This window comes from Pagrus pagrus (genome assembly GCF_965226575.1).
Source record: "Pagrus pagrus genome assembly, chromosome: 21".
Lineage (NCBI taxonomy): Eukaryota > Metazoa > Chordata > Actinopteri > Spariformes > Sparidae > Pagrus > Pagrus pagrus.
The window spans coordinates 667622-683299 of NC_140208.1; the positions used below are offsets into that span (position 1 = coordinate 667622).

The window sequence follows — 15678 nt, forward strand, 5'->3', positions numbered from 1 at the left end:
AGAATATCAGCAGTTGATCTCTAGTGATTTCTTTCTCTTTCTATCATTAAGCATGTAATCTCTTAATGGGCCGCATTTTCCTGAAACTGGTTCCCAGCACAGTCCACCAGCACACCAGCTCATGTTTGTGAACACATCTGTGGTGTCTGGCAGCAGCAGCAGCAGCAGCAGCAGCAGCAGCAGGGATGAATGCTGCAGACAGGCCGAGGTGTGTACGACAAACTAGCACAGTTCTCAAGAAATGTAGCGTGGTGCGTATTCCCATACTAATGCTGCAGCACTAAGTAACTGCTACAGCCTAAAGTGTTCATCGTGAGCGAGGGGAGAAGCTGCTGAACGCCTGGGTGTAGATTTAATATCTTTAGAGTGAAAAATGAGGGAATGAGCGAATTAGAAAGCTGGTGCCGTCTGCTGTCCTTCAGAAATGTAGATCAAAATGAACATTGGAGCTTATGAGGGAGTTGGTGGTGCAGCCAAAAGAGTAAGTCTGCGTGCGTCCATAGTTACAGGCCTGTGACCAGCACACAACTGATTGAATCAGGCTCAACGCACAAATATGTAACATCCCAAATATGAATATACATTACCAACGTGTCAGGACTTCAGGCTGAACTGGTGAACTGACCACCAGCAGGGAAACCTTCAGCTGGACTGCTGCTCCATGTGTGCCAGCAGGAAAGTCGGCCCGGAAACATTTAATGGATAAAGATAAATGTGTAGTCTCACGGTGTGTTCATCTCTGCACTATCTTGATATTTGGTGGAGGTTTAAACCTTAATGTGGATCATAACCTGCTGTATGACGACAATAAATAAGAAGCTGAGCAGAAAGCTGATGATCTGATGTCTTCATTTCATAAAATATCACCCAGACAGACATTAAAGTTGATATAAACTTGGATTTTCTTTTTAATGATAAAAACACTGTATTCAAAGGTTAAAATGTAAAATCAGATCACCCTTGTGAATTGTAAGTTAAATTCTGATTGTCCGTCTGATTGCTGTTGGCGATCAGAGGTGATGAGGTGTCCTTCAGTGCAGTCACAGAGGCCGGCCTCGTCCTCGTTAAGGCTCGGGCAGGGTGTAGTCCGCCGGGTGGTTTCCCTCACGGAGGCGTCCGAAGCAGCCGAGCAGCAGGTCGACCGCCGTGCTGACTGTGGACTGGACGCCCTGTTCGGTCTGACCCCTCAGAGGATTCACCTCCACCATGTCCACCCCTGACAGGAGTCCTGCGGGACGAGAGCAGAATGAGTCTCAAGTGTGTACAGCAAATAAGAAGCTCCAGCCAGCAGCTGGTTAGCGTAGCCGAAAATCATTTCTCTACACCAACAGCTGTTTGACACAAGACTTTACAGCAGCAGCTGCTCTAACACATAATCACACTCTCACTTTGATGTAACGTCAAGATATTCATCACTGATCAAATACAGAGCAGCAGTCCAATTGTTTGAGACTTGCTCATTTTTCTTTGGGTTGATTTTCCAAAATCCCTCTGGACTAACTGCAGGTGATTCAGATCACCTATGCTCAGGTGGGAGACTCCTGATTGAGGAGTGGAAGCAGCTTGGGGCGTTCCCCTCCCAGCCAATCATGGTGTGATGACACCCTTTTTGTGAAAGCTTAATTGAGGTGGGAAATGGCACAATATATATTTTATTTTTTTTATTTTAACTAGCTGACTGTTCTGTGTTGTGCTGTATATCTGTTAAAGGATAACTACCATTTTTTACAACCTGGACCTTATTTCTAGCAAAATATATGGTCATTTACTCACCCAGATAACTTTGGTGTCATTTGGCGTCGTTCAGACGAAATTAGATCCAGTGTAGCGCCAATATATCCATATAATGCGAGTGACGGGGCAGCGACACACAGCCTCTATGAGCATTATCTGCCACGAAACTAGTTCATTTCACCAATATTTTGTTACGATACGCTCGTGCTATTCCCCTCTGAGTCCGGGCTCGTCTGTTGTCAACATCCGGGGTCTGTAGGCTGATCTACTACCTCTGACCTGGAAGATGTCGTCTCTGAGCTGCGCGTGCACCCGCGACAGCCGGCTTGTTTACCTGTAGCTGCTGCTGCTAGTTTGACCACAGATGTTGACAACAGACGAGCCCGGACTCAGAGGGGAATAGCACGAGCGTATCGTAACAAAATATTGGTGAAATGAACTAGTTTCGTGGCAGATAATGTGTTATATAGAGGCTGTGTGTCGATGCCCCGTCACTCGCATTATATGGATATATCGGCGCTACACTGGATCTAATTTCGTCTGGACGCCAAATGACACCAAAGTTATCTGGGTGAGTAAATGACCATATATTTTGCTAGAAAAAAGGTCCAGGTTGTAAAAAAACGGTAGTTATCCTTTAAATGCTGTGCTGTGTACAAAAGTTTTTTGTATTGAATTGAATTGAATTGAATTGAATTGCCAGCCAGAAACTCTGGTCTGTTTAGGCCCTTTTTGGTTTTCTTGGCTGCCCACATCTTTCTAGTGAGGACACTTTGTTTGTTTGGGAACCCCTTAAAACCCAAAACCTTATATACACCTTCAATTTGACATGTTATTTCACTGGGGCTTGTAGGAGGCAATTGTTTGTTGATTTATTGTCCAAGTAGCGGACATTGGGGTGTTTCCCCTAGATGTTCATGTATTCAGGGAGTAGTCGTAGCCCTTCCACTGGCGCCACTCCACTCCAACAGCATAGAGTGCGCCATCAGCCCCCCAACGACAACAACAAATAATTAAATGAATCCATTAATAGCATATTAAATGACCAAAGACTTTGTCACTTATAAGACATGTTGCCAGGACAACTAAAATATGAAGTTATAGTAGAAGCTGCAGAAGCCGCACACTCCAGCAAAACCATTGTTTTCCTATGGTATGGTGCACCTGACGTGCACTCTTCTCTAGTGACACACGTCACCTTTTTTGAAGCACACAACTGATTGAGGATGCAAGTACAAGATGCCTCGGCCACCTGCGACTCTTACCAATTGTAAGAGTCGCAGGTGGCCGAGGCATCTTGTACTTGCATCCCCGCTCCACAAGAGACCATTTATACCATGAGAACGTGAAAGGGTGGATCGAACAGACAAAATGTTCTGCAACATCATAGGAAAGTAAGACTGCACTGACAACATATTCACAGAAGACAGTAAAAACAAGGTTAATAACTGGTGCAGCACTGTGTAATCACAGAGGTTACTTACACTATAAATGCGATCCTGACACGCTTAAACATCCCCTTAATTCACAGTTTTCTTCTCCTTTTCTGCAAACTTGCAGCATCACGCTGATCAGACTGCAAAGACTGCTGCATGGTGAACACGGTGTTTCAGTTGTGTACCAGGACACACAGTCTCCCTCTGTGGATTTTTATACATTCAGAAATCTGCGTGGAACATTTTAAAGTACGTGTTTCATGTGTACGCATGGTTTCTACATCTGTCCCCTGGAGAATAACAACAGCTACATCAGGATGCTGTTTGTTGACTTCAGCTCACCTTTCAACGTAATCACCATGAAGCTGTCGGGGAAACTAAACACTCTGGCTTCAGTAGACACTCTGCAGCTGGATACTGGACTTCCTCACAAGCAGACCCTAGAGAGTTCAGATTGGCAGACACTCCTCTACGATACTGCTCAACACCAGAGCCATTAGCAGACCACTGATCGGTGCAGCTCTTTGTCAACCAGTCATTAGCTTAAATAGCTTTGATCCAATAAAGGGACATTTCTTAAACTAATCTTTACTGTAAAAATCATCTCCTGAGTATCAGAAATACACAAAACAGCTTTGACGAACGCTCCTCTTGTTTTTACATTTTACATCTCTAAATATTTTTTATTAATTTTTATATGTAAATATTAGCATGTTAGCTCAATAGCTCCCAGGTCATGTGATCAATTGACTCAAAATCATGTTGGGATCATGTAACTACACTGGCTGCATGAGATACACCTCTTGTTTTTACATTTTACGTCTGTTCATAATTTTTATTAATTTTTATTAATTTTATATGTAAATGTTAGCATGTTAGCTCAATAGCTTCCAGGTCATGTGATCAATTGACTCAAAATCAGTGTGGGATCATGTAACTACACTGGCTGCATGAGATACGCCTCTTGTTTTCACATTTTACACCTGTTCATATTTTTTTAAATTAATTTTTATATGTAAATATTAGCATGTTAGCTCAATAGATTCTCAATATTTAGCAATATTTAAATACATTAAATATTTAATATTTAGCTTCTCAATAGCTTTAAACACAGCATCTCTGCTTTAAACATTCCACATTTTTATTTTGAAAACAGGAAGTCGGTACACGCTGTAGCCGTCTTCTCCGTGTGTTTACTGTAAAGTCTGCAATACGGGTGCACTTGAAATGTGTGAGTGGCTGCGAATGCCGAAGATCCAACTTAAAACTAACTTCACTGAAGTAAACCTGGATAGTAATTGTGCAGTAAGACGCTTAGTGGTGGTGACGCTGGTTACATGCTGGCATTCCGACATCCCAAAATTCTGACATGTCACCATTCCGACATACCGCTATTCCGACATGCGAACGTTCCGCCATTCCGACAAAGTTTCGTCCTGGTATTCCAACAAGAGTAATACTAACCCAACCCATAACCCTAACCCTAACCTTAACCCTTTAAAAAGATGTGTCGGAATGGCGGAACGTTTCAAAAAAAGGAAAGTACCGCCATTTCGACAATGGAAACAGAAATTGTCGGAGTGGTGGGACGTTTTCAATCAATGGAAGTGCCGCCATTACGACAACTAGACGTCAACGTCGGAGTGGCGGTATGTCGGAATGACCCGCGGATACCGGTGACGTTTAACTCATGTGACCGTGATGTCGTATGATTGTAGCCTAGCATTAGCTTTTTACTGCTACACATTTAATTTATGCCTCAAACATCACAGAGGGGAGTTCATCTGTGGAGATTATCTGGATGAAAAGAACCTGGAAGGATCAGAACCTTGCGTTTGACACATGGACCTCAGGATGCTAACTTCAGGGTACACAAATACATCATCCTGCAGCACTCTTTTGTGCATCTTAAAATATTCTCAAACTCTTGTAACCTGTAATAATTACAGTGCTAACATCATCTCAGCGAGCAGCCATCAGCAGAAACAGTGCGAAGAGTGAATCAAAGCTAAATAATTGGCATCTTTATGACTCCAACATGGCAGAAAATGTCTGCTTATCAGCACAAAGTCTAAAACTCATTGCAGTTACAGTTTTCAAGAAGCTAACACTATTAGCATAATCAAATGAGGTTTTACATGGAGGTAGTTAGCCTTGCAGCTAGCGGACTTTTGATAGCTAACGTTTTTAGCATAAGTCAAGGGGGTTTAACATAGCAAAAATTAGCATCACGGCTAGCGGACCTTTGCTAGCAGTGTAATGACTGCAACATTAGCTTGGAAAATGGCGCCAGTCGTTGAAACGGACGACGTTCTCCTTGTTTAAACCACTCTGTGCTTTTATATTGTCAACATAAATGACTGAGTGACACTTGAAACTCCACAAAACTTAAATAAACCTCCTCCATCCCTTCATAAAGTTTCTTACCACTTCAATAGCGATGCTTGCTCTCATCAACCGTCCAGTTCAGCCGGCACTCTGACCTTTGACCTTCACAGTGACCAGTCAGTGAACGCTGGGAGGCGGGCTGAAGCTTCTGATTGGCCAAAATGAAAATAAACTTGAAGTCATTGGCTGTTTGCGATGTTTATCACAGAGAGACTCTCTATGCCACACTGACAGTGGGCTGCAAGCACATTAACATCAAATGATTTTAAAGCAGCAAATATTTTCAAAGTTTGAGGATTCAGGAAACAAATGAAAAGAGAAAGACTTGTTATTCTAAACAAAGAGGCGTCGGCTGATGGAGAGACTAAAGGTTTCTCATGGGGATAAAACACTTTACAGACACGGGATCTGTTGTCTCCAAAGCACCGTCAGTGACCACAGCCTTTACATTACATTACATTACTATAATGTGTCGCCCCATCAGCTCATAACTTCAGGCAAAGCCTGAAACAAGTTCAGCAGTAAGTGATAAATGAATCTACGTGGAAAAAACAGCCATATTTATGAAGCTGGTAACTACGAGTGACAACAATTTGATGTGGATCAAAACAAAAATCCAGATCAAGAGGATTTAATATATTTTATCTGATACTGGGCCAGGCCTCATTGAATTAAAGCAGACTGTTGAGCCTCTGCGGAGGTATGCACTCTACTGAGTGAAAATCTTGTCAGGTCATAAACCTTTAACATAAATCTTTACAAATCCAGACACAGCTAATTTGATGTTAGTTGAATGATGCTTCACACAGACTCATGCAACTAACCATCTACTCTGGCATCATGTCACACACACACACACACACACACACACACACACACACACACACACACACAGGCTGTGTCCCAGTTCAGGGGCTGCAGCCCACGAAGTGCGCATTTGAAGGCCAATTACGTCACAACGCCGCGCGAAGGCTGTGCCAATTCGAAGGCTCCTTCAAACGCAGCCTGGCCTTCCCTCTTTTCGGAGGACGCATCGCTACTATCCTCCGCGGCCTCCCATATCCCAAGATCCTTTGCGCGCCGCTGCTCAGTCCCGAAACAGAAGAGGACGCAAGAGAAAATGGCGACATCAAGTGGCGCAGACATGACATTCAAATTGAAGTAATGGGTTTATACTCGGTTTTTACTCATCTGAACATCCAACGCCAGATATGTTAAACTTCAGGGGACTATAAAACCTCCAGATGTTAACTTTCAGTTACAACACGTGACGCTGGTGATGCTGTGGTAAATATAGTTGTTATTCACCAATGGGTTAATGTTTATTTTGTAATGTTGATGATTCAATTTAGATTTGACACATTTTGTCGTTAATTTTTGTACACACACAAATAAATGTACACGTTTGATAGATTTGAACCAGAACAGACTTTAATGCATCTCTTCATTCACAATCGTGACGTAAGGGTAAGGGGCGGGAACATCTGGTGACCAACCAGGAAATGCTCCGAAGGCTGGACCGTCCCATTTAACAACGGTGGACGAGGCGTTCAAAGACCTGTCCAAGGACCCGGCCCTTGTGGACCGCAAAGGCTGCAGCCCCTGAATTTGGACACAGCCAGACACACACACACACGCCTGTAGTTAGATTGTGTTTTCATCGTTGTGTTGAGTAAAAGACATTTGAACCTTCATGCTGTCTGTTTAATATTGTACAAGAGTGACTGTTGCCGACCTCGACTCTGTCACGGACTCAGACCCTTCGACCATCACAGCTGCTGTGGTCATTTTGATTGTAGTTATTAAGTGATTAGGAAATTGACTCCTATCAAATTCCTGTTCATTTACTCTGAGGATGAGAGGATGAAAAAAATCTATGAAAAAATGAAATGAAATGAAAAAAAATCTACTGTGTAAATATGTTCAGAATTACGTTTTACTGAATTTTACCTGGTGATATACAAATTAGATTAGTACATTTACTCCAATCAAACTCCTGTTCCTTTATTTTGGGGATGAGATGACAATATAAATATTTTTTTTCTGTGTAAACATGTTCAAAAATCAGTTTTACGGAAAGTTACTTTCAGTCACCTGGTGACGTCACAATATGCAAATTAGATGAGTAAATTTACTCCCATCACAACATTATGAATATTTTTCTCATTTACAGTGTGGATTTATCTCTCACCACTTCCAAGCTGCAGCCTTTTGAAATCTTTAAGTCCAAACGGAACATTTTCCTAAACAAACTCTGGCGCCTGGAGGGTTAACTATTCATCAGAGTTACAAACAGTTTAGGGCCTTTTTATCAGACTGATTTGGTGAATTGGCTCTTTTCCCTTCTTCAAGGGTGGTCTAATGTAAATTGGATCTTTTTATTAATCATAATTAATAATTATCCCTGATGATCATTCATTATTATTGATAGACACATTTAACCCAAAAGTCCTTATTACTGTTGCATGAAGCACAACAAACTCTACCACATTTATGTTATTAGAAAGAATAAAATGGTATTAGAAGTTATCAGGAAACATTTGTTCAACCAAGAAACTCTTGTTTTCACTCTGTTAACTGATAATAATAATAATAATAATAATAATAATAATAATAACAACAGTGTAATATGAGGTGGGTATCATACTGTGAAACTCTCAGAGCGTTACAACCCCAGTCTGTGAAACTGTCTGTGTTGTGGAGCGGTTCCTCACAGAGCTGGGAGGCGTCACGGAGACACAAACAACACATTTGTGAGCACATGAAGACATCAGATCATCAGCTTTCTGCTCAGCTTCTTATTTATTGTCGTCATACAGCAGGTTATGATCCACATTAAGGTTTAAACCTCCACCAAATATCAAGATAGTGCAGAGATGAACACACCGTGAGACTACACATTTATCTTTATCCATTAAATAAAGAGATTACATGCTTAATGATAGAAAGAGAAAGAAATCACTAGAGATCAACTGCTGATATTCTGCTGTACGATGGTCCTGGAGATCTACTGCACAGGACGGATCTTCATGCTGAAGCTCTTCATGGAGTAGTTGTGACCCCTCCACCTGTTCCAATAAACTCCAACACCACTGAGAGTTTTATCACCCCCAAAATGATAAATCGCGTTTGGATTTGTGCGCACACAAGTCCTGTACCAGAACGCTCCCAGGTATTTTCTGGCACAGTTCGTCCTCCTCAAGCGATCCTGGTCTTTGTCGAAGGTGGAGAACTTTTGTCCGTTGTGATAACTCAGGGAGTCTCCTACAGAAACACAAACAAGAACCACAGTGTTGGTAAATGTGTATAAACTTTAAACATCAGTGTAACTTTAAAAACTTCATGGATTCATCAGATGGACTGAAGGGACAGTTATGGTCTGGACAGCTGAAGTCCTCCTCATCAGCAGCCCAGGCAGCAGATTGGAAAAAAAACAAAAGCTGCTTTTGAGTCCTGAAAGTTGCGACACATGAAGGCGAGAAGTTTAAAAACCTCACGGAGAAACGGCGGCAGACGTGGATTAAAAACCTCCGTCTGAAGTCTGAAGGAGCGGAGTCAGACGACGCTCGTGTGTGCAGTGATGAAGGCTGCAATCATTTTGCTACTTAACTTTATATATCTGGCTCATTTAAGTTGTTGACTCAGCCACACAAAACAGTGTTGAGCCTCAAGACTCTTGAACGCCTTCATTTGGCGAGCCGTGCAGTAGGAGGTCTGCAGGACTAAGTCCTTCCACATATCGATCACCTCCACGCCAGGCGAGTCAGTCAACCCGTGGGAAAAGCCCCTGCTGTGTAAAGTGTAGGGGTCATATCCAACGTGTCTGATGACACCTGCTGTGTGCAGATCCATCCAAGGCTTTAGTCTATTCACTTCCTCCATTCCCAACAATTCCCAACCAGCGTTTTTCACTTCCTGCCCCCCGTCTGACGTTCACGCGTCATCGGGATCACGTGACTGCAAACAAGCTGTTAGAGGTCAGAGCCAGAGTCGCACATTTTCACATTCATTTATTTTATGGGCAATCTGACAGAGAAGTCACCGATGCTGATAATCTGAGAATACTGAACATGGGCCTGGACGAGCGCTCTACCTCTGCTCTGTATGCTCTGTGTTGGTGCTCACGCTGCCTGAGACGAGCTGGACCGCTACAATAAAGGAACCATGCTCATCCTGCAGCCCGGCCACGGCTCTGAGCCGAGTGAGTCATCAATGACGTCTCTGTTGAACTGATCGATCCTCTCACGCTCCTACGGGAGCAGCCATCTTTGACGGACTCAAGTAATGATGACTTTTTCTTTCTTTGTTACATTTTCTAGAGTGAAGTAAATAAATGATTGAATGACAGACCTGACGTGAACTTACTGACCTGCTGTTCCTCCCCTCACGTATCCACCTACAGACAGTTTATATCCTGTACGTGGTCCTCCGACGGAGAAGCTAGTGTACCGAGCCCACGCTTTATTTCCTTTAAAGTCCTCCATGTCGACCAGCAGCTCAACTTTTCTGCCTTGTGTCAGGCTGTTTATGTTGTCAAGACCTGCGCGCACACACACACACACACACACACACACACACACACAGTACATTATATATATATACTTATATACACATGTACATTTAGCATTTGCACAGATGTAATTCAGTCAAACACAAAGTGGCTGATCTGAAGACGTCAGGCTCATCTCTGGATTTCCTCCACAGAGTATAACGTTCGTTCTCATGAACAGAGAGTTTCATGAGGTCTCACGATGGTGAGTTTGGTTTCATCTCTCACCGAGCCAGTACTCTCCATCAGCGCACCCAAAGCCCGCCTTGTACTGATCCCAGGCCCTGTGGAAGTTCACCGAGCCGTCCATCCTCCTCTGGAACACCTGGAGGGACGAACACACAGCTGACAGCTCAGGTTTCCACACGGCAAAGTTTTTACTGGTATTTGATTTATTGTGAAGGTCTAACAGGAAGTGTTTGTTCTGAAAGTCATTATATGACTCAAAAAAACTCACCGTCCAGCCTCCTCCATGTGAATCCATGTCACAGTACACCTACACACAAACACAGTCATTAGTAAAAGTCACAGCTGTTTAAACTGTATACATGAGTCTGTGTGTATTATTTCATTGGTGCTGTTGGAGTCTCCTGGGGTTTTATATGTGGAGCATCAGGATGTGCAGACACAGTAAAGCTAAACTACACTGCTGCTGCTGCTTGTTTCTGTCCAACCATCTGTCAGAAGTGGTGACAGAGTTTCTATCAGAGATGCTTCACACGTCAGGAATGGAAATGAAATATCATTTACAGACCTATAGCTTCTATAATGGAGCCTATAATGACACGACGCACCTGTAGCTTCTATAATGTAGCCTATAGTGACACGACACACCTATAGCTTCTATAATGTAGCTTATAATGACACGACGCACCTGTAGCTTCTATAATGTAGCCTATAGTGACACGACACACCTATAGCTTCTATAATGTAGCTTATAATGACACGACGCACCTGTAGCTTCTATAATGTAGCCTATAGTGACACGACGCACCTGTAGCTTCTATAATGGAGCTTATAATGACACGACACACCTGTAGCTTCTATAATGTAGCCTATAATGACACGACACACCTATAGCTTCTATAATGTAGCCTATAGTGACACGACGCACCTGTAGCTTCTATAATGTAGCTTATAATGACACGACACACCTGTAGCTTCTATAATGTAGCCTATAATGACACGACACACCTGTAGCTTCTATAATGGAGCCTATAATGACACGACACACCTGTAGCTTCTATAATGTAGCTTATAATGACACGACACACCTGTAGCTTCTATAATGTAGCCTATAATGAGACGACACACCTGTAGCTTCTACAGTTTAACCTTCTGATCCAACTCATCGACTGCCTTCAAAGGAAAACACCTTCTGGTTTAAATAAATGTAACCTGCGACCCAGAGAGGATGAAGAGTACCTGGACAGCAGAACTGGGTCCGGCAGGATAGATGGTGTAAACACCACTGGGTTGTTTCTTGTCCACACGGATGACACTGCAGTCCTTCGGCTGCTTTTTAATGCAGCTGGTGAGCGCTGGAGCCAGGAGGAGGACGACGACTGAGAGCAGCTGAACAGAGGAGATGTTGTCATTTGGACGAGGTTTGAATCGAACACACTGATTCAGCAGTTTGGCTTCTAGTTTCAGGGCGGTGTGGTCAAAGTCAGATATCACGAGCCTCTTCACAGTTTGATAGAATCACATCTGTCTAATACCAGTTCACAGACTCACCTTCATGGTCAGTCAGTTTTTGCTGGAAGTAATAAACTGCTGATGTGGATCTGTCAGAGGCTCTGAAGACACAATAAGAAGTAAATCAGAGAACAGATTGTGTGACTGTAGAAAGGCTTCGTCTGCGTCACTCCCCATGAAAATACACTAAGCTCAGCACAACGGGGAGTGGGGAGTGACGGTCGGAGCTTCCCCACAGAACTGCATCAAAAGTCAGCTGGAGCAACGTTCACCATCACCGCAGATTGATGCATGGAAATAATCACAATCTGCAGCGTGACCAAAAGTTTACAACCTTCAGCTCAACTTTTTGCTAATTCCATTGTTTTGGGTCGAAGGAAGAATCCCAAAAAGACAATAAGTTAAATTGTCTCCTGGTCGGATGCTCACCTGTCTGAACTCACCTGCAGGTTGAACTGAAGAGGCTTCACCTTCAGAGGAAACAGAGACAAACTGCTGCTTCTCCTTCAGTCTGTCGCAGCCTCGCGACTTCACGTCTTATATCTACAGGAGGCACCGTGGCGTGACAACAGGCGGATCTTTGAAAACACACTGTTCTTTCTGTGTGGACTTAATCTAATGTAAAACAAATGTTCTTAAGTCAACACAGCTGGACATCAGTTATGTAATCATCAGACATGTAATGTATTCGTACACGTTTTGTCAGGAGTATTTATCTTTCACAGCCTAATATTAAACTATTGGACTTCAAACAGACTTCACATTGAACTGAGTGCGCTTTGAAGAGTGAAGCTGCTCTGTAGTCTGGTGGTACGGCAGCAGATACTTCTGTATCTGTTGTCAGATGGCAGCAGGTGAACACACTGTGTTGTCTTTAAGTATATTTGGGCTCTGTGTGCAGACATCTCACTTTACCGATGTCACTGATGCTCTGTAGATGGTACCAGTGATGTTCTGGTGGTTTTAATCAGCCGCTGTAGAGCCTTCCTGTCCTGGGCCGTGATGAACCATGCCAGTTTGTGATGTTTCCAGTCAGGATGTTTTCGGTATCTCTTCTGTAAACAAATTTGGGAGCGAGCACTAATGTAGAGGAGGTGTGACCGCCATCAGATCTCCCTGGGGTGTGCTTGTGTGGAAGTCCTAGATCCAGTTGCAGAGTGTTGTACTGAGTGTTTAGCTTTACAATCAGCTTCATGGGTGAGATTGAAGTCAACAAACAGCATCCTGATGTAGCTGTTCTTATTCTCCAGGTGTGTGAAGACTGACTGCAGGGCAGTGGATATGGCCTCCTTCAGGTCAAGGCCCCGGGAAGAGCGCCAGGCTTTAAAGCCAAATTTCATACTGGCCAAACCGGGTAACTACAACATCACATGATGCACTGCGGCCTAAAAAAGCTTTCATTGTGAAAGAAGCGGCTGTAAATCGGTGGATACATTTTTTTAAGCCAAATGACTCGTTTTGAAGTTGATGTTGCTTCTGAATTTGAATTTGTTTGAAGATTTTAAAGCTCCTCTTCACTCTGTCAAGTCCTTCAGTCTCGTCCTAAACATTCCCTCCGATACACACAAATGTAAGAATCAGGAAATGCCGCATTCAGAGACGGCGTCTTGTTTCCATCGTTGGGTCTGATTGATTTCCATTGTTACTAAGCTTTGAATAAGATGTAGATCAGATGAGGAACATTTCAAAGTTTGAAGGGAGGTTCCCGCTGAAAGTTCAAATGAATAGATAAGAGTCCAAAATACATCAAAAGCTGAAAATGTTGTCGATTTGCTTGAAAATCTGGCAGAGAAAATACAAATATTTGGGAAGACATGAAAGATATGAATGACAAAAGAGTAATCGCACACCATTTCTAACTGAGCTGAATATTTTAAACATTTTAATGAGGCCTGGTACACAGGTACTTTTAACAACGATTTATATTTCAAATAAATTCCCTTCAACGCGAACGGTATTAAAAAATCTCTGTCGACGTGAAAACACGAACGCTGGCCAAAGCGAAGGTGCAGGGATGCCATGGGCTCGGCGAAACCCTGCTGTCACGTTAATCTCTCGCTCGTGCGCATTAGACTCCTCGGTCCGTGTCTCAAGACGGGTCGGGTGGGTTGCCGACATCGCTGCAGATCTCTTTCGCCTTTTTCTTGGGCCGGTCACCACCCTGGAGACAGTGGGGCCGGGAGCGAGGGGTCCCTTTGCGTCAGGGGTCTGCGTTTGAAAACAGGCTAACTTGCGGTTAGCTTGCTCACTACTTGGACAATAACTACACACAGTTCATTCAGCAGATGTAAACCCCGATTCCAACAGAAGTTGTGTAAAACGTTGATGTGATCATTGTCTCTGACATATACTCAACTGGATACAGCACAAAGTGTCAACACAACTGTTGCATCATCTCTGAACACAGTGCGGACACAGAGCAGACAAAAGGCATGCATGTGACCCGGGTGTGCAAATACTCCACCGTTTAAACTGTTTCATTTGGAGCTGGTTCTCAGTTAAATAAAACTATGAAATGACAGAATATTTGTACAATTCAATTCATGTTTTCTTTGTGGTGCTGAACCTGCCTGTGTGGAGTTAATGTTAATCTAACAGGATGTTTACTCTCTGTAACAGACGTGTCGCTCGGTCAGGAAGCCTCAGCACTCGAGTGTTCAGAGTCTAAAACATGGCGTTCCTGGAATTAAAGCTCATGCTGGGTAGAAAGATGTTTCAGCATATTTCTGCTGTTTCCACCTTTATACGGGAACTGTTGTCATCTTTCTTCATGAAATTAAGCCGTGCTTTGGACCATGTTTCCTCTCCGCCATGACCCCTTCCTTGTTGCAAGTTCATGATTGGGTGTGACGGGGGCATCCTCGAAAGGGTCAGTGGTTAACAAGCAAGGGCGGGGCGCCGCTCACCACTTTGTAAAACGCATGATTGTATAAAGGAGATCACTACATGGGCCCACAAAGACTTTGTGCAACTGATGCTGCTGAAAACAGTTTGTCTGAAAATGATTTCATTCTGTCGTACTCACGTTATATCCCGGAGAGTCAGAAGGTCAGATCAGGCGGACTTTCGTTGACAGGTTGGATCCTGGAGAAAGCAGCACAGGAGGATGGAGCGGGCCTGTCTCCAAGTCTGCTGGCACCAGCAAATGAAGGCCTGGACTGAGGGAACGTTGGCCTCTGTAGGCTGCAGTCTGTCTTCTTCAAGACGGATAGAAGAAAAATCTTTAACATCCACAGAGATGATCCGATCTGAAGAACACGGTTCAGAGGAACAGGGACAGAAAACACACGTCCTTGTGGAAAGACACGTCTTTTGATGTCTGAAAGGTCTTTTAACATACAAAAAGTATTGAAAGAAAAGTTAACTGATGGAACGATTTAGCTTTTATTAAATTCACAATCATCACATTCCTCAAAATATTCTCAGTTTAATGTCACAGAATAAAATAATTCACTGGTTGAAGAAGAACAGGAACTAGCTCAGGTTCTGGCTGAAAGACAAACATTTACATTATTATAATGTGTCGCCCCGTCAGCTCATAACTTCAGGCAGAGCCTGAAACAAAGTTCAGCAGTATTGATATTAGAATGTTTGATGAGTGATTCATCTGTTTTCTTTCCCATCTTTACTTGAGGCAAATATTTGATGTCCTGTTGGAGAAGCTAACACTGATGTTAGCCTGCTGGAGAAGCTAACACTGATGTTGGCCTGTTGGAGAAGCTAACACTGATGTTAGCCTGTTGGAGAAGCTAACACTGATGTTAGCCTGTTGGAGAAGCTAACACTGATGTTGGCCTGTTGGAGAAGCTAACACTGACGTTAGCCTGTTGGAGAAGCTAACACTGACGTTAGCCTGTTGGAGAAGCTAACACT

General features: G+C 43.2%; 2 protein-coding genes and 1 long non-coding RNA gene across 7 annotated transcripts in view; 1 reads left to right on the top strand and 2 right to left on the bottom strand.

The window, feature by feature from the left end:
* Positions 1–835, top strand: part of LOC311250037 (microfibril-associated glycoprotein 4-like) — a 7636-nt gene extending 6801 nt beyond the window's left edge. For all 4 annotated transcript variants that reach the window (XM_084341535.1, XM_084341537.1, XM_084341538.1 and 1 more), the window contains one exon: positions 1–835. This exon is cut by the window's left edge and continues 276 nt beyond it. The gene's annotated coding sequence lies outside the window, so the exon portion shown is untranslated.
* A 43-nt stretch (positions 836–878) lies between these two features.
* On the bottom strand, positions 879–1568 carry LOC311250040. The gene is made up of 2 exons (XR_014621237.1): positions 1389–1568; positions 879–1228 (listed from the first exon to the last, which is right to left on the bottom strand). It is a non-coding gene; the product is annotated as an uncharacterized lncRNA (long non-coding RNA).
* A 6768-nt stretch (positions 1569–8336) lies between these two features.
* On the bottom strand, positions 8337–12350 carry LOC311250039 (microfibril-associated glycoprotein 4-like). Of its 2 annotated transcripts, none has more exons than XM_084341540.1 (7): positions 12249–12350; positions 11845–11906; positions 11533–11682; positions 10565–10603; positions 10336–10432; positions 9928–10098; positions 8337–8822 (listed from the first exon to the last, which is right to left on the bottom strand). In XM_084341540.1, the coding sequence occupies exons 2-7, from the start codon at positions 11848–11850 to the stop codon at positions 8566–8568; spliced, it is 720 nt and encodes a 239-aa protein (XP_084197666.1). In that variant the 5' UTR covers positions 11851–11906; positions 12249–12350; the 3' UTR covers positions 8337–8565. The 2 variants fall into 2 exon arrangements, with proteins under 2 accessions (XP_084197666.1, XP_084197667.1); XM_084341541.1 differs by having other exon boundaries at positions 12235–12341.
* Between the last annotated feature and the right edge of the window lie 3328 nt (positions 12351–15678).

Excerpts from the sequence above, each read along its gene's own strand:
- LOC311250039 (XM_084341540.1), bottom strand. Across the intron at positions 10,604-11,532 it reads GACCCAGTTCTGCTGTCCAG|GTGTACTGTGACATGGATTC; the intron begins GTACTCTTCATC and ends GTTTGTGTGTAG. Across the intron at positions 10,433-10,564 it reads CACATGGAGGAGGCTGGACG|GTGTTCCAGAGGAGGATGGA; the intron begins GTGAGTTTTTTT and ends TCGTCCCTCCAG.